We start from the raw sequence: 26,972 nt of genomic DNA, 5'->3' as shown, positions 1-26,972 counted from the left end.
TTAACCTCTGCTAATTCTGACCCAATAGTATCCCTTGGCCCCTTTATTTGTCCTGTATGCTGAATGCTGTAGACTGCTGGGACAGAATAAGTCCTGAACCGGCCGGGTTCTACTCCTACTCTGCCTTTCTGCTCCCACCTGAGGCCTTCATCTCTTAAAGTATGGAGGTCACAATCTGGATGTTCGCGAACAATCCTTTTAAGCTCGCGGCTCAAATTTCTATCCCGGACACCCTCTACAAACTGATCAGAAAGCAGTCTAGCAGCTTCAGGAATTCGCCTCTCTGGACAACTTTGAATCATTTTGTCCATGAGAGAAAACAATGCATGGGAGAATTCCCTCAGTGACTCTCCTTCTTGCTGCCTTCTTGCATAAAAAGCTTCCTTAACAGCAATAAAGGACATGGGGCAACCATACTGGCTAAGGAGAATATCAAAAATGCAGTCTGGATCTTCTCTTACTTGCTGGGACCTATATTTTATTTCCTCACGAGCATCACCAATCAAATGATCATAGACATAATGGGCTCTATCAACAGGGGCCAGTCTACGAGTGCGCATCACAGATTTTATTTCCTCCACCCAACTTTGGACACTAATTTCCCCCGTTCCACTAAACAGGGGGCACGACCTCTCTCTAGGGATATAAACCAGCCTCTCTCGAGGAGAGCCCTCCATAGGGGTAGAGTCATGAGGTCTACAGGGGCTAGAAATGCCTGATTGGGACTCCATAATAAAAAAATAAAAACCCTCAACAGTAATTGCCTACTGTGTTTAAATGCAGATTATACTTTGTTACCACCAGGATTTACCAGCTGCTGCTTTGCCTAAAAAAAAAAAATAAATAAATACAAATATAAAACAGTTTAAAACACACACCCAAAAAAAAAAGAATTTTACACAAACCAACTGACTAATCGCTGTGCACACCTAGAGGCTCATCCTGTCGACAAGGCCAGTTTGTGACCCGTGGTAGGTACCTATTTAAAATAGGACAGAGCCGCAGGCGCACAGTCAGTTTAAAAGAGTTTAATTTTTAATACAAAATAAAAGAAACAGTGTAACAGCAGCACCTAAAAACAATTAAAAACGTTACCTTATTAAAAACGATAAAACTGTACGATTGCCCGTGAGACAGGACAAGCGCTGCGGGGAACAGTTTAAAAACAAATCGACATAGCACACAGGTTAAAAATGGACGGCAACTCACACATGACCCCAAATGGGTAAAACACTATAGAAAAAAAGGCAAATCTTCAGCGCCGTCTTCACTCGGGCCCCCCGCTGTGCATGCAAAAGCGGGGAGGCAAAAAAAGGATTTGTTTTCCCTGCAGCGCCTTCACCGCCTGCGAATCAATATCTGTGGTGCCTACTGATACAGAAAAAAGTAAAACAAAAAAACAAAACCATCGACAGCCGCAGCAGTCAGTCCGTCGACTTACACCAGTTTAAAACAAATTAAAACACACTGATGTGTCGGGTCCTTTGCCCGCAGCCAGAAATCCACCTGGCAAAGCAGCAGCTCGGTACTCTGTGAATAAAAGGCAGGAGATCACTAGCTGGACAATAAAACACAGGAATATTCCTCCACTGAATTGGTTTTGTTACCTGTCCACAAGTTCGTGTCACACCCTAATAAATGTGGGTCAGTGGCGATGAAGTCCACTATACCGTTCTCACGGGAGCAATGTTTCCCACCTACAAGGGTGCAAATAACTGTAAACCTCTGCCAACAGCCAGAGCTCAAGTGGTACATTTTTGTGTAACCTACAGTTCTAACAGAAGTTTAGGGGAGGACGCGTATCAGACTTTCATAGTTAAGAAACACCAACTTGCCCAACTCGGACCAAGCACTCGCAGCTTCAGGTTTGCAAAGGAATACCCAATTGCCCACACCTGCGCTTATGAAAGGAGCGAAGACCAGCTCCGCCCACCAGGGGCGGTCCCAAGTCTCCAGGTCTCACCTGTCACATTTGGAAAAATAAACCCCCACGTATAAGCTTAAAAACACTACAAAAGACCAAGGATAAAGGAGGACTAGAACTGCCTTACTTTCAGCACTACTTCTTAGCCAACAGGCTTCAGTTTATCTCAGGATGGCTAAAACATACCCTCTTAGATGAACCTTGGCTAGATGTAGAACAAGCACTTTGCAATAATCTAGAGATTTCAGATCTACCATTTATCAGCTCAAACATCCAACGACATGAATGCTTCAAAAGCCTACCATGCTGTCAGAGAAGAGCTGATGCTGACATCAGCTCTTCTCTGACAGCATGGTGGGAGTTTCTAAAATTGACAGTCTTCATTAATCCCATGCAAACGTACACCTATCTGGAACAACCTTGACATATTACAAAACAATAATATGATAAACTTTTCAGATTGGAGTGGTAAAGGAATCAAATATTTAGAACATATATTAGAAGGAACAGAATTTGTTTTATTGGACAGACTAGTTACACAATATGGGTTCAATTTCTTACTCTTAAAACCCCCAAATTACTATCCAAAATATACAGAATGCTTTCTAAAACAGATGAATCAATATCACTTCCTATTGCAAAATGGGAAGCGGATTTATCAGTTAACTTAAACCAAAACTTCTGGTCTCAGATTTGCTTAAAAACCTTTCATCTAATTAGATATCCCAGTCTTCAATTAATTCAATACAAAATATTACATAGAGTGCACTATACAGGTCATCGGATGTTCAAGATGGGCTTTACATCTACCAACAACTGCTCACACTGTCAAACCAATTCACCGGACAATTATATCCACGCTCTTTGGTTCTGTCCACCAGTTCAGAAGTTTTGGCATGAGATATGTGAAGACTTATCAAAGTGTCTGAAATGTAACATTCCAACTTCCCCTTTAGTGTGTTTGTTGGGCAGCTTAGATAATGTCACTACAGATAAGAATATAGCCCATATGGTTTTCACTGCCCTATGAATAGCCAAGAAAACAGTCCTCATGAACTGGAAAAATAAAAATAATCTTAATTCTAACCAATATAGAAATTATCTATTATATTACATTAGTGTTAATACAACCTCTGCTACCACATCAGATCAATTGCTCTGGGTTCCTTTGATTAGCTCCATCGCCTAGTGGGGGTGGGGGGTCATAGTTTGGTCCCACCTTCACTGTTGTGATTGGTGTGGGGGTAGGGACAGGCTTAGGGCGTCTGGGGGTTTCCCGGAGGCATCTTCCTTGGGGGGCTCAACCCGGGGTAGCGGTCATGGCCTATTAAGGGCTCTGTTGGCTCTTAGGTGACGGTTTCCTCGTGGCTGCGTGCAGCGGGGCTAGGGGAGGGTCTGTGCTGACGGACGTGGGTTACTGACCTGGTAGCCTGGCTGCCCCTGGGTGGGTCCGGGACGGGCGTGAGGTTCTGGGGGCGCTCCGTCTCTGGGCTGGGGCCCTAGCTGGGCCTCGGGGGCTTGGGTCCTGGTTGGTATGTTGCTGGGGTTGTGGGCGGGTGGGTGTATGAGTGTATTGAAGGGAGAACTGAAAAATTAGAGATCAAAGTAGAAACCGGATTGTATTATCAGCCGACTGAAGTTTAAAAAGGGTTGGAAACAGACCCGACTGAATACATATAAATACAAAAGGAGAAAAAGTAAAATAATAAATAAACAAAAGGCTAAATTATATGGAGCGCCAGGACTGCCATAATGAATTAATTAAATACACCATTAAATAATTAATTAAATGTGGCAATAATTAATTAAAATTGGAATTAATTAATTAAATAAATATTTATGACACATGTAATTAATTATTGACACATTTAATTAATTAATTATTGACACATTTAATTAATTATTTATGTTTTTCACATTTTACTTAATTATTGACACGTTTAATCAATTATTTAATGATATATTTATTTATTTCATTTTGGCAGTCCTGGCACCTGGCTCTCATCTTGAAATAATTTTATCTGTCAGCCTCACCCATCAAACTCAGGGGGCGGGGTTAACGCTGCCCATGCATCTTCTCTAACATTTGATTGGTTGCCGTGCAAAGTAAGTCAAAACAGGTCGATCCTAGATAATCGATTGCTTGTGTAGACTTGGGGCAGCCAGGTATCCCAGAATGCAGATCAAATCACAGGCAGCAATAGTGGTGGTGTAGTTTTAAAATACCCCGTTTTTCTGTCACCAGCTACACTTTTAACAGTGTTTTAGCCGTGAATGTCGCGCCGTATGTCTGGTCAGGTTGTCTTTTTTTTTTTTTTTTTTTTTTTTTTTTTTTTTGGCCTGTCCCGTTTGGCTCTTTTGCCCTCAGAATTGTTGTCTAAAGGCAAAGAAAGATGCCCAACGGATTTACTTTACCAAACTGACCATCCCAGCCTTGCCGTAATGGTCCATTTGATTCAACTTTTATTGTTTATTTTATTTTCACTTACTGAATACGGGACAGACTTGACTGGGGGAAAGAAGGGGAGAAAGAAAGAGGGAAAGAGAAACAGCTGAGAAGAGGGACGGGGGAGAAGGGCAAAAGACAAAAACCAACAGAACGGGCAGAGAAAAAAAATGCATATATCAATCACCTGGATCACCTGCTGAGAAAGAAAAAAGAAAGCAAGCAGAAGAGAACAAGAGTAATAGAATAAACAACATCACAATGATATATGGGAATATGACAGTAAATACTAAATGTTAAACATTATTGTGCAGCACATAAGATCAACAGAACACAGTGTGCTTTGAGGTAGGAGCCAAAAAGGGTGTAGTTTGTGGGTGTGATCACCCGTGTGTACACCTGTGAGCATGGACGCGCTTGTTTTTTGTTTTTTTTAAAAGGTTCCTTCATGTAATAATCTGCTAGAGGGTGTGGGGGGGCCACAGCCCCGTCCTCCAGGGCGTGAAGCAGGTGTGGAGGAGATCAAAACTCCAGACATCCAGAGGCCCCCAGAACACAAGAGACCGAGGAAGACCAACAGAGGGGCAGCTGCGCCACTGTCCCGGAAAGAGCTGAGGAGAGTCCCAGATGAGGGCTCACTCAGCAGCCGCGGAGCAGAAGCCAGGGGGAGTTGCAGTGACGCGCCCGTGAGCTCCGCCGGCAGCCAGCTGCGCCTGAGTGACCGAGCCCCAGGCCGAGAGGCCGGGGGCACCCCACCTCCGAAGTGGCCCGAGCGAGCCCCAGGCTCCAGGCCCCGATAAGCGGCCGCCAAGGAGTGAGCCGGTGTGTACCTGGACGCCCATCACCAGCTACACTTTTAACAGTGTTTTAGCCGCGAATGTCGCGCCGTATGTCTGGTCAGGTTGTCAACATAGAACATGCTTGCAAAAGTGCTCAGATGTTTTCAGAGATTTCACTAGCTCTGCTAACAGTCAGCATGCAGAGTGCACCGAGGGGGTTACGTTAACCGGTTTGTTTACATATTCCACTCTCCGTGTTCCACATGTTGCATTCGCAGATTCTCATTTTCACCGAACGATCGTCTCTTTCCGCCTGGTCTTGTGTCTCTGTGCTTCTGTAACATAAAGAACGAGCTGACATTTTTCTCACGAAACCAGCGATCAGCTCAACAGACCCTCAGTTTACCTGCATGCATCCTCCTCCTCATCTGTCAGCTGTTTAACACCTGCTGCTAATTCAAGAAACACGCCTACGTTACCTGGTGATAGTCACAGTTTAACTGGGCAGCCGGTGCTCGATATAAAGCAATGTAAGCGCATTTTTCTGCACAAGATAAGTAAATATAGTGTTTTCCCCGAGCGCAGAGCTGCTGGAGCTTGTTTCCTTACAGAGCACTTTATAGGCGAACAGCTTCATCAGCGGCTGATGTCCAATCACCGGCACACAGCTTTGAAACCTCGCCTTAGTTTTAGCTCTACTTTCTTTTATGAAAAGAAAGTAGAAAATGCTGTCGCCCAATTCTTTGTGCCGGACCATGCGACCATTGATTAAAACAATAGACAAAGTTGTGCAGATCTATAAATGTTAACTATAACTGTGTTTTCCATTCCATGCCATAACTTCCTGATATAGTTATAGCTCTTAACAGTTTTCTAAACTCACAGCTGAATTTTGAGCATTACACCGCTGGAACAAAACTACTTATTACTGAGTTGCTGCCTTGCATAAAAACACAGAATGCTAGATAAGCTCAAGATTATGATCTCTATTAACTTATAAAAGTGTGATTAACTTTCTTTATAATCAGTGTTCATTAGTAAAGTCCTTTAATGTATTGCAGTCTTAGGATTAATTTTTACTTAGGAGTTATACAGCAGCTAAATATAATAAATACAATTCATGAAATGTTATATGCTATTGGACAGACTTACTTAAGTCAAACTCTAATGAATACATAGTCTATTCACAACTGACAGTCACAAATTGACACGGTGCCTCTCACTAAACCCAGTAGCTTTTAAATGTCTAAAGAAGGCTTTTGGCTCCTGCAGACTTCAGTAAATCTGACCCTTAATGGTCCTTATTGTTTATAATTGCAACCTTTGTATTGAATGTATATGTTTCATAGGCTTTTCTTCGTTAAATGTCCTGCATAAAACAACAGAGCATGGTGTGAAAAGTTAGATGGGTGTTTTGCAGTCCATCTTCTACTCAATGAAAATGTCACTGAGGTCAAGAAAAATAGGTTAGGAATAGGAGATAAGAAGAACTTTTGGCGCTCACCCAACTTCCCACCACTGGCCAATAGGAAGCCAAAAACTTCTCTTATCTTTTTTGAAGTAAATGCACAATAAAATACTTTAAATCAGCACCACGGTGGCTAAAGGAAGCCACTATCTATTTTTGGTCGCATGGCTTTGTTTACGACCTTCCAAGCACATAACTGTCAAGAGTGAGCGACTGGGAAAAACCATAACAATACCCGACAACGCCCAAAGTAAAAGTTTAGGTGCAGGTGGCTTGTGAAACGGCTTGCACATTTGTAGCAACGGTGGTTCGGCTAAAGCAGGTTAATAGTAAAACCAACTGTATATGAGATTTGCCAGTTCAATGAGTAAAATCAGCTGACTTTGTGGCCTGCCTGAATTAATGGTAGCTTAAAGTTATTACTGGATTTCTTTGATATCAATATGCCTGTCTGTTAAGGTAAAACTAAAATACTCACCAAATCCTTGTTAGCTTTCTTTTTTGAGTTGGGAATACAATAACGTTAATTCAAAGCACAGCGTTATTTGCTGAATGGTAGTGATGGCCCGCTTGTATGGGGTTACAACGATGCAACCTTAAAAGTAAACTGAAACAAATATTGAAACTAAAAAATAAAGTCCCACCGATCGTCGCACAAGCTGCTCCATCTGGCGATCAGGCAGCTGGTCCTTCTCTCTCATGCCTGGCTTCTATGTGCTCCTTCCTGGAGTCTGGGCCTCGCGCCGTATGGGTGCTGAGCCAAATTTTTTAACAAGTCCTTTCAGCAGGTGACTGCTATTACTCATTGTCTAACCAGTCCGTGTAGAAAACATCTTGGGTGGGATTTGCTTGTCATGCCAGTAATGTTGGAAACTTTATTCCACCTTTCACTACCCCAAGCTCTCTTGCAAAGTCCAAACAGTCGGTTTTGTGCCGTCTAGGATTGTCCAGTGTCATGACAGACAACCAATTGGATCCTCTGCCTCAGTACTGGTGTAATTGGGGTCTTCCACTTGACTTTTTTGTTCCATAACCCCCGGGATCATTTAAAAAATTCCAAATGACTCGAATTTCCCAGAGGAATCCACCCGTGGGATTAATAAAGTTTTATCTTATCTTATCTTATGGTGTCCTGTATAAGGGCATGATCCATGGGGACGCTGCAGGGACACGCTGGAGCTGCATCAGCAATTGTGCCTCACCTGCTTAAGAAGAATTAACTGGGTTCTGAATTGTCGTTGTTGTTGTTATGTCCAGGACACCGCCGAAAATCTGTGTCCATTGGTGTTAGTAAAGATGACAACCGAGAATAAAGGAAAATGCTGAAAAGTGTTGAAACGTGGTCGAGTCCATCATGCATAGTCGACAGTGGTGCCAAAACTCAGGATTGGGGCATGGCGGAAACACGAGTGAGCCAGCCAGAGGAGGCGCTGGCCCAAATAGTAGCCAAGCTTGCGAACATTTGCTACCACAGTTTAAGCATTGCTTTCAATAAATTGCATTCTCAAAAAAGTGTTTTGTCCCTCTCCCATTTCTTCTTGTTGCATGTTGAAGCTCTACTTGGAACCTTGTTAAGATCCAACCATGCAAAATATGATTTATTTATTTATTTATTTTTACCATTTTTCATGTAGTCTTACACTTTTGATCTGGACTGTATCAAAGTACTTCAGCTTCCTACCATCGCCACACCATGTTTTCTGCAGATATTTATACATGCAAAGGTTGGACATAGCCACCACGATATAATCCATTCATTATTATAAATCTGATTGTGAAGTGTTGTAGAACATCTCCAAACCTTCTGTTTGGATGGAAGCATCCAGTATGAGTGTAGAATATATTCAATAACTTTTTTTGCAACAAACATATATACATCGTTTCTTGATAATGAACAGGTTACAGGAGTTTAATGTGAATGGCATGAATTCATGATTGATACTAAATGGCACTGTACCCATTCATCAAGTCTTCAACATCTAATCAGGTAATGGAGTGAAAAGTGACAAACTGAAAGCAGCATTGCATTTTGTATTCATTTTATTTTGGAGACAAAATGTAGACATGCTACATAGAAGAAATATTCACCAGCAATTTTTTTCAAGTCCAAGTCAAGTCTCAAGAGTCTAATGGATGAAACTGATATTCTATTGACCAATTAGTCTCTCTAACACTTGTAAAATGTTATGAATTATCTTATATGACCTTTGCTTTATTGATGTACAACAGCATTTAAAATGATAAGTGCATACTCACTCAGGGTTGTTGCAATAAACAGAATTTTGGGTCTAATCCTACCTGCCTCACACAGCAATTCATGACAAGGTCTCAAGACTCAAATCCCAAAACTTTGGTTTGGTTTTTGTTTTGGTCAGGTCTAACTTGTGATTGCAAGTCGCCATCTCTGCTACATAGTGCTTAATAATTGTCATAGATTAACACAGAGGTTCCCAAAGTGTGGGGCCTAGATGTTAGCTCTTTATACAGTAAAGTTACAGTGGGATACAAATAATATCAGTCTGAACCACAATTTGTTCCCCCAGTTCAAATCACGGACAAACAGTATCCCACAGCTGTTTATGTTCTTGAACCCATTTTGCACAGAGAGGCATTTTTTGAAAAATGTATTGATGGCAATGCTGAATATTGTTACACAGGGAAAAAAAAAAACCAACTACACATGAAATAATTACACCATGAAGCCTCTGCCTTTCTAAATGGAGGGACAGTAACTCCATTTAGAAAGGGTGTGTATATGTAAGCGTATAAAAACTCAAAATAGTTAGATTAACAGTAACAGTATTTTGTCTATATCTGCCAATAAAAGTTTGGGAACCACTGGATTAACAGATGATTCTATTAATAGATGATTCTATTAACAGATGTTTATCTCCTGAGGTCTGAGTCTTCATTACTAACAATCCCAAACCGTGCATGTCAGTTTCAGTAATTGTGTTTTTTGCTGTTTGGTTTTGCTGGTCACTGATTTTTTTTTTAGAACTAAATTTATTTATTCTTACGGAGTTATGGTTATCACTGACGATGACTTGAAAATGATGAGGAGACAAATGAAAAACTAAAGGAAATTACCATCCTTTAAAAAAAACTATTTTCTTCCTCATGTGTAATTTAACAAGCATTTTATATTCTTCTTCTCCTGGGTGGCCTCCTGTTTTTAACCGTTTGTTTTTAAGGATTTCAAAGTAATGGCTCCAGTTTCCCTCGCTGTCTGCTCCAAACCCAAAGACATTAACCTAAAGAAACAAAGTTTTTACAGTCATTAAGTCTTTAGTATTGAATTTAAATAAATGTTGCCACAAATTGCACTCCTAGCCCTTTCATGCATGAATTATGAAAACTTCAGTCATGGAAAAAAAAAACTTTCCAGAGTTTTTTTTATTCCTCTTTAGGCATACAAAACCCCCAATGTAATTGAAATTTTGGCCATGAATACGCTGCAATTATAAGTGCAATGTATTAGTTGAGTCTCCTTGACTCCAACATTGGTCCTGTCTTTATTGGTATTAGATCAGTTTGAAAGTTTGGCATTTGTATACAGTGCTATCTGAGAGTTGCATAAAATTATTTTTGGCTGCCTATTTGACACAAATGGGTAGCTCTGTACGTTTGAATGGGAATAACTTATGTTGGATGCCCTTTCAGACACAACCCCAAACAACAATATGTTTCTCCAGTTGGAATCAAACCAGCAACTTTTCACTTGCCAGTCCAAAGTGTTAAAAACTACACAATCAAAGGTGCACTTAAAGTACTAACCATAAATATACTTTCATAATTTACATTACATGAATATATTAGTTTGTGAAATTGCTTCTTAATCGGTTTTTCTTCAAGTATGTCTACAATGAGTGTCAGTCAGACGCATAATGTAGAAGTAGATTGTGTAAGGTGAACATACCTCATCACACATTAATAAGCTGAGAACCACAGCAAGGAAGCCAGTGGATGGATAAGCAGCCTTCTTTCTCAGCCAGACATCATGAACATATTTCATGAAAGCTGGATGAAGGATCGACACCTGTTATAAATCAGGCAAATCTTTAAATCTGAGTTTTATTAATTGTTCTTTTATGAAGTATATGCACAATATACTAATATACAAAATACTTTAAATAAGCACCACTGTCGCTAAAAGAAGCCACTATTAGTGGCATGGCTTTGTTCAGTGACATGCATGACCTTCCGAGCACATAATTTTCAAGTATGAGCAACTGTGGAAAACAATAACATACCGGATGCAGAACAGAGTAAACAACAAATACTGCAACAAAGTAAAGGCTGAGGGGTGGGGAGAGCCATTGTAAGGGGGGGGGGCATTACTGGAAAATGTGATGAAGCATATCTTGCCTTTGGCTTCACCTACTCCAAAGGCATTGGGAGCACCCGCTGGGCTGTCCAAATCGGCGACAAACAGTATCCAACATTCTTGATTTTTAGTGGGAGCATACATAATTCTTATTTTAAAAAATTACATTTATTCAAAATGACGACGTTGATGTCGGGATTGGTTTGTGAGAGTGTGTGACGCCTCTGTCTTTCTAAATGGGGGACAGTGTCTATGTAAGCATGCATGCCTGAATTAATGGTAGCGTAAAGTTATTATTGGACTTCTTGGGCATCAACATTTGCCAGTTTTGTTAAGGTAAACCTAAAATACTCACCAAATCTTTGTTAGTTATCTTGTTAGAGTTTGGAGCACCGTTTTCCCTGTTGAAAAGAAAATATATTGTTGAATTTGTTAAAGAAATTGTTTAACAAACAAATGCTAATAATTACCTAAGACTTAAGAATCACAATAAGATGTTCAGTTGTTCATAAAACAATTTATTTAACTTTCTTCCATGTAAAAAAAAAGAGTTGCTGCTAGCTATGTGAAAAACCAGAATATATCATAGGAATATATTTTAATATCAAACAGCTCTTGGGGAGTGGGGTGTCTCAAAATTGTGTTTTAATATTTCCTGTTTATTAGCCCACTAGAAAGTGGATATGCAGCTAAAAGTAATAGTATTACTGCTTCAGCTGTAAGTTAAATTACTCCCAATGGTCCCAACGGCAACTAGAGAGCAGATTTAATGGGGAGATGCGGTGCCTGTTTTAGGGAAACATGGTTTGAAGCTAACATTCTGTCAAAGGCTTGACCACACATACAATGGGACAATGCAAGATGTTCAATTCATGACCCTCAGGAAATCAAGGCATTTTTGTATGCAGAAAAAATGAAGTAGATTGTGAGAAAATGAATCAAAGCTGAGCCTGGTAGAAGAATCGATGAAGAACACGTTTGTGTTTCCACTCTTTTTTTCTTTTCTTTTTTTCTTTTTTTGCCTGTCCCGTTTGGTTCTTTTGCCATCAGAATTATTGTCTAAAGGCGAGGAAAGATGCCCAACGGATTTACTTTACCAAATTGACCATCCCAGCCTTGCCGTAATGGTCTATTTGATTCACCTTTTATTGTTTATTTTATTTATTTTTTTATTTTCACTTGCTAGATACGGGACTGACTTGAATGAGGAAAAGAAAAGGGAGAAAGGAAGAGGGGGGAAAAACAGCGGAGAAGAGGGACGGGGATAAAGGGCAAAAAAACAAAAACCAACTAAATAAGCAGACAAAAAAAATACATATATCAATCACCTGGATCACTTGTTGAGAAAGAAAAAAGAAAACAAGCAGAAGAAAACGAGAGCAATACAATAAACAACATCACGATGATATATGGGAATATAACAGTAAATACTAAATATTAAACATTATTGTGCAGCACATAATATCGACAGCGCACAGTGTGCTTTGAGGTAAGAGCCAAAAAGGGTGTAGTTTGTGTGTGTGAGCACCCGTGTGTACACCTGTGAGCATGGACGCGCTTGTTTTTAAAAGGTTCCTTCATGTAATGATCTGCTAGAGGGTGTGGGTGTTTCCACTCTTTAAAGCAAGTTTCCCCATGAAACAGTTGTGGGAACACCCCAGGAAAGACACAGAGCCACATATAGTTTCTTTTTTGTGGGTTCAGTTACCCATACATTAGGCTGGGAAATGAGATATAGGCCTGATATTGATATCTCCTAATAGCTGCAGCATTGCTCATAAACTTGAGTCATCTGTGTTGGAGTAAACAAAGGATTTGTGTAGGAGATTATTTCACTGTGTCCAGTGTGTTTACCACCTTCAAATGCCTTCGCCAGTGTACATTTGTTTTCAAGCCTTTGATCTGGATCCACTGACACCGTAAAATCCCCACCAGGGCAATATGGTTGTTTAAAGCACTTAAAAGTCTGATCATCAGCATTAGGTGGATAGATACTACCCCAAATAATCTTTTTCCCCTTTATGTCAGCCAACAAAACAATGACATTTTTTTAACATTTAGTTAAGTTATTTGAAGCATTTAGGATTTATAACATTCTATACATTTTACAGCTAAATGTATGGTGGCCCTGAGAGCCCAAACGGACTGGAACTTAAGGAAACACCAGCAATAAAAACACTGCAAAAGCATACAGAACACAACGGAAATAGGAAAAACAAAACAGAAATAGGAAAAAAGAAATCACAAATGGGAAAAACAAAAACAGAAATAGGAAAAAACATGATTCATATAATACTTATGATGGATTTTTAGGCTAATAGTTAGGGTAACACACTTGCCTTTCATCTTTTCTTTCCTCACAAAACCGATAGATCCTCCACTTCTTTTAAGTATCTCCCAGTGCAATACTTAGCATATTTTGGTTACTGCAAATTGTCTCCCCAGAAACACTTCCCTGGTGCTTTTGGAAATCTGTTTTTTCCTATTTCTTTTTTTGTTTTTTCTATTTCCGTTGTGTTTTGTTTGCTTTTGCAGCGTTTTTCTCATTGCTGGTGTTTTCTTAAGTTGCAGTCCATTTGGCCTGTCGGGGCCACTGTGTAAATGAGTTTAAGGGCCAGGAAAGAAAATTAAAATATATAATTTCAATGCCAAACAAAATATACACCATTGATCTGAACCCTTTAAGGTTTAACTAAATTTTGAACCTTGTTTAATTTGCTTGTTCAAACAGACGAACCTGGTTTGCACCTTTACTTATAGTTAGCTAAGACTGTGTTGCAAAGATATTAAAATCTGAAATTTCATAATGCCATTCCAGTACAGTAGCAGTACAGTTTCTAGCAACATAAGTTTTAAAAGAAATTGAAATATAATTAAAGTGAAGACAGAAGCCATGTTTGGCCTACCCTGGAATTAATGACTTCAGAAGCCACAAAAAGTCAGGTGTTTTGAATGGAAAAAACAAAAGATGAGTTTTGTTGTCCAATCTAGTAGAACTTTCTGGATACATGACACGATGAGTTGTTTTAGTTCCAACATCTCTTTCAAAACCTTTGGTCATCCCACGGTTGACTCTAAATAGTACAGAAGGATATATAAGTTTACATATTTAGCATTTTAGACACATTGTAATTTACATCACATTATATGCATAACAAAACATAACAAAACTTAGATTTTTTTGTGACATGAATCTTTTCAGGTTTTGTCAGTGAACAGTGCTGTTGAAATTAGCTTTTGTGTTTTGTTTTTGTGTAATGATGGTTATAATGTGTGGGGATTATATCATTTTATATCATGTTGATTCCTTTCTATCTTTTTATTAAGCTTTGAGCAATGGCATTTGATTAAACATTTATTCCATTTATTAAACATACAGTTTCAATCATGTTATTAACACACATTTCATTTGTGCTCATGATAGAGTTAAGCATACAGTCTAATGAAGGTTAAAAATGTCGTTCAGCGTTATGTCTGAACTGATATATTGATGAAATGACTTGAATGCTGTGAATGAATGCCTAACATGCTTACATACACATAGACATGAAGTATAATTTCTAGGGTAAAAGTGAAAGACATCTTGCTTTGTCTCTGCTTGGCAACTAGTGATCCGAGGTCTACAGGAAGCATCTGGAGGAGCTGGACAACCATATAGGGAAAAATGCTGTTAAATACGGAAACTTAATGATAACCTATACATGTGATGTTTTGTCTAACGCGAGAAGGGGTGTTTACCCTGACATAATAAAACCATGCTGAAGTATGTTTTGACGGGAGATCTGGGTTGACAATATCGAGCTGTGTATCTTTCCACACATGTGTTTAATAAAATCATTGTTTTGACGCACTTGGACCAGTAGTCGTTTGTCTCACACCTCAATCACGAATCGGGACAAATGCCATTAAATTATTATTACCTTATCACAATATCATGGAAATCAATCAGGGGTCCATACTGGGATCCTCTCAAATTTCCAGAATTCCCCACCACTGCACATCTCCTGCAGCGATCAGGGCGAGGTTCTTCAACATCTGCAATGGGTGTTATTGTCTGAAACACACGTTCTAGTGTTTTATTGTAGACAGTGAAGTTTTGTTTTTCCCCCTGTAAGGGCTGAGAAAAAAGAATAAAGTTTTGCAACCTCAGATCACATCTCTTGTTCAAAACACATTTCGTCTTTAACATTATCCCTGCTAATGACAAAATATCTGCATTGTCTTGGAGCAACTGTGCGCAATAGTGTAATTCCCTTAGGGATTAATATTGTTCTGATTCTAAGTATTCCAATCATACAATATACGTACTTTCTGACTTTTGTCACTGTCAAAGGAAAATTGTTTTTATATAATGTGATCAGCTCCATGAAATGTATTCTTTTATTGATCACTAAGCAAATGTCTACGTGACTTTTGACATGTACTTTTTCTGTGATAAACAACTAATGCGTCCTCTTTCTGTAAGAACATACAGATTTAGAAAAAGGGGAACCTCAGCTCAGAGTTCTTAGAATAAGAAGCTATTTGTTCACACACACACACAGACATACAGACAAATAACCCTAATTTCCTTCGGGATTAATAAAGTATTCTGATTCTGATTCTGAAGTATAAATAAAGAACGCAGACAGTGATGAGACGCAGGTCGCAGGTTTTGCGTTCATGACTGCCCTCGCGAGTAAAGACAACTGCAGTGTTTGTGTTTTCTAACTCAGGTGTCTTAGCTGAAGAACTACGGGGTGATTTTTAGAAATCCCCTGTCAGTCACAGAAACACAATATTCTAAAAATCATGAAATCAATTCAGTTTGATTCAATTTCAGTTATTTGATAGATAGCACCAGCATCTATTTCTAAGTGTCTTCAAGGATCAAACGTATTCACATTTGTGTTATTAATTATTGAGATATGTCTGTGAAGGTTCTCAATCATCCAGGTCATCGTAGTCTAAGGAGCTTGGGGGGGAAAAGCGTCTTCGATTTCTTTGAGTTGCTTGAAAACATTTCACTTCTTATCCGAGAAGCTTCTTCATTTCTAGGGTTAAATGGTGGAGAGTCCCAGATTTAAGACCCGTGGGAGTGTCCCCCAAGAGGGACATGGACCCCCTACTGATCCTCTACCTAATCACATGAGCCAAGGTGTGAAAACGGGTGTAGGTCACAATCAGCCAAGGTTTCGGGTAGCTCATTGTGAAACCTAACCCCACCCTATCATGTGATTTCCTGGGTGGGCGTTAAGGTGTCTGGGAAGGGATCTCAAAACTGGATTATAGATGGTAGACAGTTGGTGTCGTGAGCCACCGCCTCTGTTCAAAGATGGTCGCTCATAGTAGACATAGTTTTCCTGTGTGGTTTTCCCGAGTCTCCCTGCATCTCCCCTTTAAATGGCCTGTATTTGTATAGCGCTTTACTAGTCCCTAAGGACCCCAAAGCACTTTACACATCCAGTCATCCACCCATTCACACACACATTCACACACTTTAGGTATCACCTTTAGGTCTGTTGTTATTAGTTGTCTCCAGTTTAGGTTATCCTCAGGTTCTGTTTCATACCCACTGTATTTATGTTTATTTCACTTCCCTAATGAAACTCCCTTGCATCTGAAAGCTGTCTGCATCTTGGGTCCTTCATTAAAATCCACATGGCTTGCCCCATGAGCCATGACAGTAGGAACCAGCCACTGTGGACCCCGCTGCATTTAATCCATCCGAGGAGCTCCAGAGGGACGTCACCTACTCCGTGGAGCGGCTAATCAATCTGTCCCCGCAGCATAAGGGGAAAGCTATAGCTAATCGGCTACAGCGATTAGTTCCCGGTCTCCCCTGATTGCTCAGCTCACTTAATCCGCTCGCACAGGATTTTATTCTGAACGAGCTTCACCTTCGCTCCCCGGGCACTACCACTCACCCAGCCATTACCGCTTCGCTGCTCGGCCCGTCGGTCCAGCCTTCAAATGGGAAGTGGTGCTCACGCCGTTGTTGCCCCTCACCACAGTCCGACCCCGGGATTTTAGAGCAGCCGGCTTTGGTGAGTAAAAAGGACAATTTTTCTGTTTCAGACTTTGGACTATTTATTCGGGGGCTGTGTTTTGTGTGACAGGGAACAATAATAACTGTGGATTTCCTGGTTTCCCTGCGGCTGAGATTACTGAGACTGCCTTTTGGGGGCTACATTAAATTCTAATGACTGTTTTTGCTCTGTTTCCTTTGAGCCTGGAGCTATACTAACTAGCACTGCTAATTAGGGATGGGTATCATTTACGTTTTAGGTTTTATACCAGTACAAAAACGGGACTTAAAGAATGAAGAACACTTGTCCAAAAACCTCTCATGTTTTGCTGTTTTTTTGTAAAAAGACAACAATGTTAACCTTTTCTGCAGCTATAGGGGATTTATGGTATCACTCTTGGCTGGAAGCAGTGCTTAATCAATGGGGGGGGAAAAAACACCAACTTTGTCTAAAAACCTCTCATGTTTAGCTGTTTTCTACTTTTCTTTGGTCATTTTAGCTTTTTTGGCCAGGGTGAAGGGAGTATCTACCTTCAAACAACTACGACGGTGTAGTTCACCTTACGTGCATTAATTTAATAACATGGTTAGCCTACTCAACGTAAATTACACACGAACAACATTAAGCTACTGACCCAGAGAAGAACGGCTGCTGCTGCCATCATAATCCGTCATCATTTCTGTTACACTGGCAGGGCTACAGGCCAGGACTCACCTCTTCGGGTTTTTTGGGGATGTTGCTAACTCCGGGACTGATAACAGGCACTTCACGCGCAGTAGATGTGCTCGGTGTGAGGTCTCGCAGCAAGCTATCAAATAGGGTGCATTTGTCTGATTTTAAAAAAACGCTATGCGTCGCCAGGTGTTTCATCAGATTCGAGGTGTTACCTCCTTTGCACAGTATCACCTTAAAGCACTTGTTGCTGGCTGCTGAGTTTGCATCTTTTGCATCCCTCAGCTCAGTCTCCAGAAATCTGAGGTGATGTTGGCGTTCATGCCAAATTTCCTCAGCCTCCTCAGGAAATAAAGCCGCTGGCGAGCTTTCCTGATAGCAGTGTCTGTGTGAAGAGTCCAGGAGAAGTCCTCGGTGATGTTGACTCCAAGGAATTTGAAGCTGCTGACCCTTTCGACCTTGACACCGTTGATGTGGATGGGCTGGTGTTCCCTGACTGGTCGTTTCCGGTAGTCCACTATCATTTTTCTAGTTTTGCTGATGTTGAGAGTCAGGTTATTTTCCAGACACCACTCGTACAGTGCCATCACCTCCTCTCTATACGCCGTCTCGTCGTTGTCTGTGATGAGGCCTATGATGGCTGTGTCATCCGCAAACTTGATGATGATGTTGGACTCATGTTTAGCAACACAGTCGTGTGTGAACAGGGAATATAGGAGGGGGCTAAGCACACAACCCTGTGGCGTACCTGTGTTTAGGATGAGCGATGAGGAGGTGTGCTTACCGACTCTCACCACCTGGGGCCTGTTTGTGAGGAAGTTTAGAATCCATCTGCAGATTGGTGTTCCCAGCCCAAGGTCGACGAGCTTCGTGGCAAGTTTTGAGGGGATGATGGTGTTAAATGCCACACAAATATGTGGAACCAAATAAGCTCAGCATTTTCTTAGCAAGAGATCACACCTCAGGAAACCTGTCTTTGTCTATAGCTGCCGATAAAAGTCAACAAGAGAACACTGCCGGTGTTTTCCGCAGCACTCATCGTCACACTGCAGCTCAATGAGCTCCCGCTGAAGCTGCGGAGGAGCATCATCAGGTTCCATGGAGAAGGGAGATGAGAAAAGCAGCATGTCTTTTTCGATAGCTGCAAAGTCCTGAAAGCGTTTGTTAAATTCTCCAGAAAGAAATGCGATAGCTGTTGCGTAACTCTTCATTTGGACATTAATGTCCACTGGGAAACTGTCAATAACCTCTTTCAAAACTGGGAAGTGTGCGGTACAGGGCTCTGTTAGGGACAAGTGTCTTTGGAAAAGTTGCAGTTTGGTTCCAAAGACCTTGATGTGAGCATATAGTTGGCTCACCACTACGTCTTTTCCTTGAAGATTAACATTCAGCGCATTCAGATACTTCGTGATGTCAACCAAAAAAGCCAGATTTGCTAGCCATACAGGATCAGACAGTTCTTCCATTGGTTGTCCCTTCTCATCTAAAAACTGTCTGATTTCCTCTCTGAGAGAGAAAAATCGCTGTAGTGCAGACCCCCGACTTAGCCACCTCACATCATTGTAATAAATTACGTCACCATATTCAGCCAGGATGTCATGCAGAAACTGTTGGTGGTACAGAGCTTTAGAGCGAATACAGTGTTGTGTGCCAAGCAAACACTCAGAAATTCTTGCTTCTTCTCTGGGCAAATGTTCTCCACCATTTTCATGACACAGTGTTAGTGTCACAGAAATGGTTTATGTATAAAGAAGTTTAATAGATGGTTCCAGCAGTTAAAATGTTCTTGCTTGTACATTTCTGTGGACAATATTGTAAAGGTGCGTTTATCTTGTCACAAAGAACAAGTTTTGTTACACCGCTATTATCGCAAGGTTTTGGGCGTGATAATATAGGCTGTGAGCCCACGTTTAATAATCACGCTAAGGAGTTCAGCGAGCTATCTGCAAAGGCCTGGTTAGTCTACTAACTGTACAAGCTATTTGTCATTTGCTATAACTGTATTGTAATATTGTGAAAATTTGTAATGTATGGTGTTCTAATTATTTTATGTTTTAATTTAGAATGCACAGTAAGGTTATTGTTCTAGGACCTCCGAAGTGGCAGGCGGCCACGAGGTAATTTCTTGTTGTTAAAGCACAAGTGTTACTTTTGATAGACTGAAGCGCTTAAAGCCTTTGTGTTTTATGTTTGTAATTTTTTCACGGCGTTCAATAAATGCAGCGAAGCGCCCGTCTTGAAGAAGCCGTGCCTGTGTTGTCATTTCGGAGTTACACACAGTCTTTGACAAACGTACCTTCAGTGAAAGGTTTGCCATGTTTAGCTATTAACATAGCCACTTCGTAGCTGGCTTTCATGATATTTTCATGTGTCTCACAGACCCGCATGAAAAATCGCTGTTGCGAAGCCAGAGCAGCTTGGAGTTGCTTCACTTTTTCAGCGCGCTCACTCCCTGTTACCTTGTTATATGTTGCAGCATGTTTAGTCTCGTAGTGTCTCCTAATGTTAAAATCCTTAAACAAGGCAACAGTCTCTTTACAAATCAGGCAAACACAATTGCCTCGAATTTCAGTTAAAAAAAACTGCAATTCCCACCACTCCTGAAAGCGGCAGCTCTCACCATCAACCTTTCTCTTTTTTTGTACAGTCGCCATGGCAGAAAAGAGCAGAGAAAGGCGGGCTCGCAGCACAGGTGCAAGTAGCGGGGGGGGGGGGGGGGGGGGGGCGGTGCTGCCACCATGTGGTGAAAAAAGAATTACACCTTTAAATTCATGATTTATTTATTCAGACTTAGAAAGTTATAATTAGACTGAAGCTGTGGGCCACTTGGAATCTGACGGACTTTGGACATGCCTGGTTTATTAGGTGGTATTGTGGTGATTCTCTGGTTGGGAAATGGGTGTTCATTAGTGGTGTAACGGATCACGGTTGATCCGTAAGATTGGAAAAAGAAGAAAAAAAAGTATGTGTATGGTGCGCGTGGTGGGTCTGTCAAGCATTAGTTATGGCCAGCGCTAGCAGAGGAGTTTGCGGTATTTAAGCAGCCCTTTGCTGCCCAGTCCGACCGGGCTAAAGCTATTACAGAAGCTATTGGGGTGTTTAGCTGCAGACGTTGTGCAAAACAAGGGGTTTAAACTATGATGAATGTGCTTGAGCCACGCAGTGATATCCCGTTGCACGTCCGCTTTAGTGGCAAGATCGTTCCAAGCATGTATGAGCAGGAAAAGATTTAAGTTATGGCTGAACTGTCCCAGGCATCTTTTGTTGCTCTAACTACTACAAATGGGTGGACCTCCAGGGCAACGGAAAGCTACGTGACCGTGACAGCTCATTATATCACAGCGGAGTGAGATATAATGAGCGGTGTGTATTATTGTAGGGTCTACTAGTGATGTGCGGATCGATCCTGAAATATCGATTCCTCCGATACCAATCATTTATGTTCTAGAATCGATTCTCACATTAAAATATCGATATTTTAGTAATTTAGAGTAAATTTGTAGTTTATCATTAACAGGAACACAGTGGAAAGAAACTATAACATTCGGATTGCCTACATTCAAAGGAACTACTTCCTCTTCCGCCTTTCATAGTCATGTGCGAAATACGGCTGTATAAATGTCTCGCAGCCCCTTGGCGTGCGCACTCACAACAATGGCTGAGCGTAATTGTGCGGATGTATTTTACCTCCACAAACAGCTGAGCCGTGGTTTGCAATAAATGTGGCAAAAAAAGTGAGGTGTTGTGGCCATACTTGCCAACCTTGAGACCTCAGAATTAGGGAGACATTCAAAAGGGCTGTTTGGGCGGATAAATATATTTTACAGGGTTTATTTATCGGATAAAATACGTTAAATGTCACCGTTATTATTGGCCGGCCCGGAAACAGCGGGGGTGTCCAAATTCAGAGGCTGCTTCCACCTGAGGACCGGCCTTCGCGGTCTAAAGAAAGCCGGGTAGTACGTCACGAGCTCCCTCGGTGGAGTGAAACTCTGCCGTCTGCTCCTTGCTGTCTAAAATATAACCGGACACTGACGTAAACTCTTCTGTTTAATCATTTTCTGTTTGACGTTTATTCAGCTGTGTGAAAACCCCGGAGGAACCCTCCCGAGGGAATAATAAAGTTTAATTTAATCTAATCTAATAACTTTAATCTCAGCCAAACCGATTTACTCACGAACAAATAAAACACTGAAAAAGCCAAACAAGAACATTTTTAAGTTATCAAAGTGACTTGTACATCATGTTTAACCCGAGTGGTGAAAGACCGCGGGGGTTTGAAGACGATGTGTCGGTCGGCTCAGATATTTGAAGTTTACACAGCTACATTCTCACCTGAAAATATGTTAAAAGTTTTTTTGCGACCCAGAAAGAGAAATAAGAGTGATATTAAAACTAAGTCGCTGCCGTCATTGTTGGAAACTGGAATTGGCTGGGCCGCGCTATGAATTCTGCGATATGGTTTTTCAACTTTGTTGTCCGGGTGGAAAATCTGGAGAAAGGTGGGATTCTCCCGGAAAAATCGGGAGGGTTGGCATGTATGGTTGTGGCAACATCACTAACCTTGTCAAACACCTCAGAGTAAATCATATCACAAAATATGACGAGCGTATGTTGAGGCGAACTGAAGAGGAGGAGAGGGACAGGTGCTGCTAGGGTGAGAGTCTCTCACGGAGTCCTTTAGTCCTCCAGGCAGGCAAGGTGTTCAAATAGCACACAACTTTAGTTTTTTTATTTCTATATGATGAACTCTGCATTATTAAGTGATAAGAAGAAGGTATTCTGATGTCCTGTAATCATTATGACGCTATAATTTGAGATACAATAAATAAAATCCGTTTTGTACAAAGTATCGGTATCGGATCAGTATCGTCGATACCACCCTGAATATTACTTGGTATCGGATCGGAAAGGAAATCAGTGGTATCGCATATCACTAGGGTCTACCTTACAATATAAAGCACCTTGAGGCGACTATTGTTGTGATTTGGTGCTTTATAAATAAAATTGAATTGAATTGAGTGGTAGATACAAGGCCCTATACTGCCCTATACTGTATTATAATGTTTTTTTTAATAATTGCGTGGAATGAGTCTTGAATTGAATGTTTTTAACAGGCAAAAAATACTTCTGACATAAACGGTAGTAACCAGACCGAAAAGCAGTGCACATTTCAGGGCTTTATTTCGGTGCTTTTTTTTATTTTACTGAGATGTCATACACTTTGGATTCTAGCCAATCATTTTACCTTAGCAAGCATAGTAGGTGGGGCCAGGTACGTATGTTCTTTTAGAGCAGAGCTACAGATTAAAAATGCCCAAGTCAAAAGTCTGGCTGTACTTCACAGCAAAAGATTCAAACTCAGCAGCCTGCAACAAGTGCTTTAAGGTACTGTGCAAAGGAGGTAACTCCTCGAATCTGATGAAACACTTGGCGATGCATAGCGTTTTTTTAAAAGCCGAGAAATGCGCCGTATTTGATAGCTTGACCTGCGACACCTCACACCGTGCACATCTACTGCAGGTGTGGTGCCTGTTATCGGACCTGGAGTTTGCAACATCCCTCAAGAACCCGAAGAGGTGAGTCCTGGCCCCTAGCCCTGCCAGTGTAGCAGAAATGATGACAGATGATGATGGCAGCAACAGCGTTCTTCTCTGCATCAGTAGCTTAATGTTGTTCGTGTGTAATTTACGTTGAGTAGGCTAACCACGTTATTAAATTAATGCATGTAAGGTGAACTAGCAAACACTGTCATAGTTACATGCGGCTGTCTTCTTGTTTGATGGCAGATACTCCCTTCACCCTGGCCAAAAAGGCTAAAATGGCCAAAGAAAAAGTGGAAAACAGCTAAACATGAGAGGTTTTTGGACAAAGTTTGTGTTCTTCATTCTTTAAGCACCGGTTTAAGCACCGGCACCGTTTCAAAAGTACAACAACCAGGACATCAAGGGCCAGATAAGAGCCATCACTGTTCATTATTTTCAATCTTAAACTCAGTTGTGTGTCAATTAAATCCAGGTAATGCAAGCCATTTCCAGGAATGGACTCTTCAGTTATGGCTGAAACATGGAGCATCTCCAATTGAAAACTGGGTGAGGGGGCTGTGAAGAGATCCTTTTAACACGTTTTTACACACACACACACACACACACACACACACACACACACGCACGGGTCCCCAAAAACAGTTGTCTAAAAAGGATGAAATTTTTTTGTCAAAAAAGTAAACCTTTTGGCTTTAACATGGGTGGGTGGCTGTAGCTCAGGTGGCAGAGCAGGTCAACCGCTAATCAGAAGGTCGGTGGTTCAATCCCAGGCTGCCTCCTGGTTGCATGCCAAATATCCTTGGGCAAGATACTAACCCCATGTTTGCCTACTGGTGGTGGTCAGAGGGCCCGGTGGCGCCGGTGTCCGGCAGCCTTGCCTCTGTCAGTGCGCCCCAGGGCAGCTGTGGCTACAATGTAGCTTGCTGTCACCAGTGTGTGTGTGAATGGGTGAATGACTGAATGTAGTGTGAAGCGCTTTGGGGTCCTTAGGGACTAGAAAAGCACTATACAAATGCAGGCCATTTAACATCCTATTTATCATCCTATTACATCACCATACTTCCATGATGATATATTTTGGGTCATATGATTATTTATATTGTTTATTATATAATTTTATGATATTCATAAAAATTATGACTGTCGTAAACCTTTATTACTTCCTTTATTACTTCTTCTGTCATACAGCATTTGACGGCGGGTCATAAATCACTGGTTTGATACAAAGTACCTATTATCCCTCCAATTGGATACTTCCAATAAGGTTCAGATCTGGGACTCTCCACCAGTTGCTCTTAGAACTGAAGAAGCTTCTCAGATGAGTGGTGAAACTTCTTTTTTTTTCTTTTGTCATTTTAAAGCAGTGGTTCTTAACCTGGGTTCGATCGAACCCTAGGGGTTCGGTGAGTCGGTCTCAGGGGTTCGGCAGAGCCTCCACCACGGCTCATTTTGTGCACCAGTAAAAAACATATCTATGTCTTGAATTTGAAAAAAATCATATTTTATTTTTCACTAAAGAGGGGTTCAGTGAATGCGCATATGCAACTGGCGGGGTTCGGTACCTCCAACAAGGTTAAGAACCACTGTTTTAAAGATGTCTATATAAGTAATTGTATTTTACAATTCTTCAGCCAGTTAGAAATACGGGTTGCAAGGATAAAGAGTTGAGTAAACATAAAAGAAAGAAAGATAAGTATCAAACAAGGTTTTTTAAACTTATCTAATCCGTAGCTAAACTACGGAGGAATATTTGTGTTGGTTTTTTGGGTGGAGGTAGCACACACTTGAATATACTGCTCTTGCTATACCAGTAAACACAGGTGTCATAAAATAAACAAGGGATGGGCAGTTAAAACAACTTTAACATGGCCACAGTGGGACAAAGGTTTATTGTAATATGTTTTCATTATTTACCTTCCACCAGTTGAAATCTTCCTCCAAGGGTTTATGTTTCTGTGACATAAAAGGTTTAGGAGATTCACTAATGATGTCATTAAACCAAGGATCACTGTCTGTTAGACATTTGTGACAGGCACAAAGTCTTGACTCCTGATGACAGAAGGTATATCCAGATAAATTCCATAAAAGGATGGAGACCAAAACAATTGCTGTGATATTCAGTAGTGGGAAAATGTGCACTCTGAATTTTCCCCTTTTGAAATACATCTTGATGGAGTTCCAATCTATGAACAAATACAATGTGAGTGAATGTGAAAATTTGCACTAAGCCTTTAAGAAAACAGTAACAGAAATGATAACTCTTTAATTAAAATTATTTATAGTTGGCAACATATTAAGAGCACTGCACTGGAAGGCAGAAAAATCAGATAAACATAGAAGGTTTAATGTCCTCTTGTATTTATGGTATTTGCACAGATAGCATTTACCAGCATAAACCAGCTGCTACTCCTGAGCACATCACGGTGTGTTGCCTAAAGTTGAATCAAATAGCATGACAGCCAACAGAAAGGAAAACACAGAACTTAAAATACTTTCAGAGTCTGTCGGTTGGTGTAATTGCATGAATTACTTGTGCCATTGTAGTATTAACTCTATTGCTGATGAATAACCTAAAATATCATCTCTAATACATATATATATATATATATATATATATATATATATATATAGACACACACATATAGTGAGAGAAAAATACATTTGGGAAACTTAATGACTGGAGGTTCAGTACAGATTAGTGTGAGATGAGACAGAGTGTAAATTTAAGGTGTCTTACCAGCAAAAAGATGAAATTACAAAAGCAGGAATATGAGTCAAGAAGAACCTGTATGATACATCTACCAAGCTATCTATGTAGCTATCAACAAAAGAGGAACTTTTCAAAAGGAGAGGGAGGGAGGGGTTATGGACTATGTGCAAACAGTTATTGGGGTTGTGTCTGACTTGTGAATTGCCACACAACTGTTGCACACAATTTAAATGTTTTATGTAAACCCACAAAACATACACACACAAATATACATACATACGTATAAATATATAATCTATTAGCCTGTTACTCAGCAGTAATTAGCTGAAATTTGTGTCCATGCTTTGCACCATAACATTTTATGAATACTTCTTACTAGAGGATCTTTCTCATTAGCTGAAAATAATTCCACCCTCATATATGGTCATATCTCTAAAAAAAACTCTAACTAAAAAAAACCATATAGAACATTGTGGGTTAAAAATATGCAAAAAACACTGAAAATTCAATGAGGCTAAAAGAACGCATATGACCAAGTCAAAAAGTAAGAGAAGCTGTATAAATAAAGCTACCACTTTCTGCCAAAACAGCTAAAGGTAAGTAGAGAATGTTATAAACAAACCATAGTCTTTAATCTAGAGCATAACAGATAAATATTCAATTACACTACTCGTAAAAAAGAAAAGAAAGACAAAGTTAGTACAAAAATAGTGATCCTTTGTCGCACCTCAGCCGCTGTCTTAAGTTGAAGCTTTCGAGATGAAAATATTTGCATAAAGTACACATTATGATATTTGCTGTTGGCTGATGCTGATCACTAGTGTGATAACTGTGTGAGTTATCTCAGGCTTGCAGAACATACATGATATTTAATGTTAATTTTATAGATATCAGAGGAGCATTTTATTGATATTTGTATATATATTTGACCATTTCAGCCCTTTGGTACTCCTTCCATTATAACAGTTAGAGTAAATCATTTAAAGTGCCATTGAATTGGCCTTGGATGTGTACATTAATTCCCTCTAAAGAAATTTCAGATCTTTAATTTTAAACTTGAAAGCGTTTATACATTTTGCAATAGGGTATTAT

The 26,972-nt window shown here is 40.4% G+C and overlaps 1 protein-coding gene and 1 long non-coding RNA gene across 2 annotated transcripts; both read right to left on the bottom strand.

Moving 5' to 3' along the window:
* Nucleotides 1-1,013: 1,013 nt before the first annotated feature.
* LOC146549704 (uncharacterized) lies at nt 1,014-1,754 on the bottom strand. Its single transcript, XR_014890469.1, has 2 exons — nt 1,608-1,754; nt 1,014-1,530 (listed from the first exon to the last, which is right to left on the bottom strand). It is a non-coding gene; the product is annotated as an uncharacterized LOC146549704 (long non-coding RNA).
* Nucleotides 1,755-8,661: 6,907 nt separating this feature from the next.
* LOC146549703 (CMP-N-acetylneuraminate-beta-galactosamide-alpha-2,3-sialyltransferase 1-like) lies at nt 8,662-26,323 on the bottom strand. The gene is made up of 7 exons (XM_085262877.1): nt 25,908-26,323; nt 25,085-25,353; nt 14,865-15,061; nt 13,851-14,018; nt 11,300-11,345; nt 10,537-10,656; nt 8,662-9,871 (listed from the first exon to the last, which is right to left on the bottom strand). The coding sequence occupies exons 2-7, from the start codon at nt 25,334-25,336 to the stop codon at nt 9,704-9,706; spliced, it is 951 nt and encodes a 316-aa protein (XP_085119003.1). The 5' UTR covers nt 25,337-25,353; nt 25,908-26,323; the 3' UTR covers nt 8,662-9,703.
* Between the last annotated feature and the right edge of the window lie 649 nt (nt 26,324-26,972).

Source organism: Mchenga conophoros, linkage group LG22 (assembly GCF_057382185.1).
Source record: "Mchenga conophoros isolate Kocher_MC1m ecotype Shallow Benthic linkage group LG22, M_conophoros_male_GT1.1, whole genome shotgun sequence".
Lineage (NCBI taxonomy): Eukaryota > Metazoa > Chordata > Actinopteri > Cichliformes > Cichlidae > Mchenga > Mchenga conophoros.
Note: the sequence above shows the minus strand (reverse complement) of the source record. Positions and strands in the feature narration are given on the sequence as shown.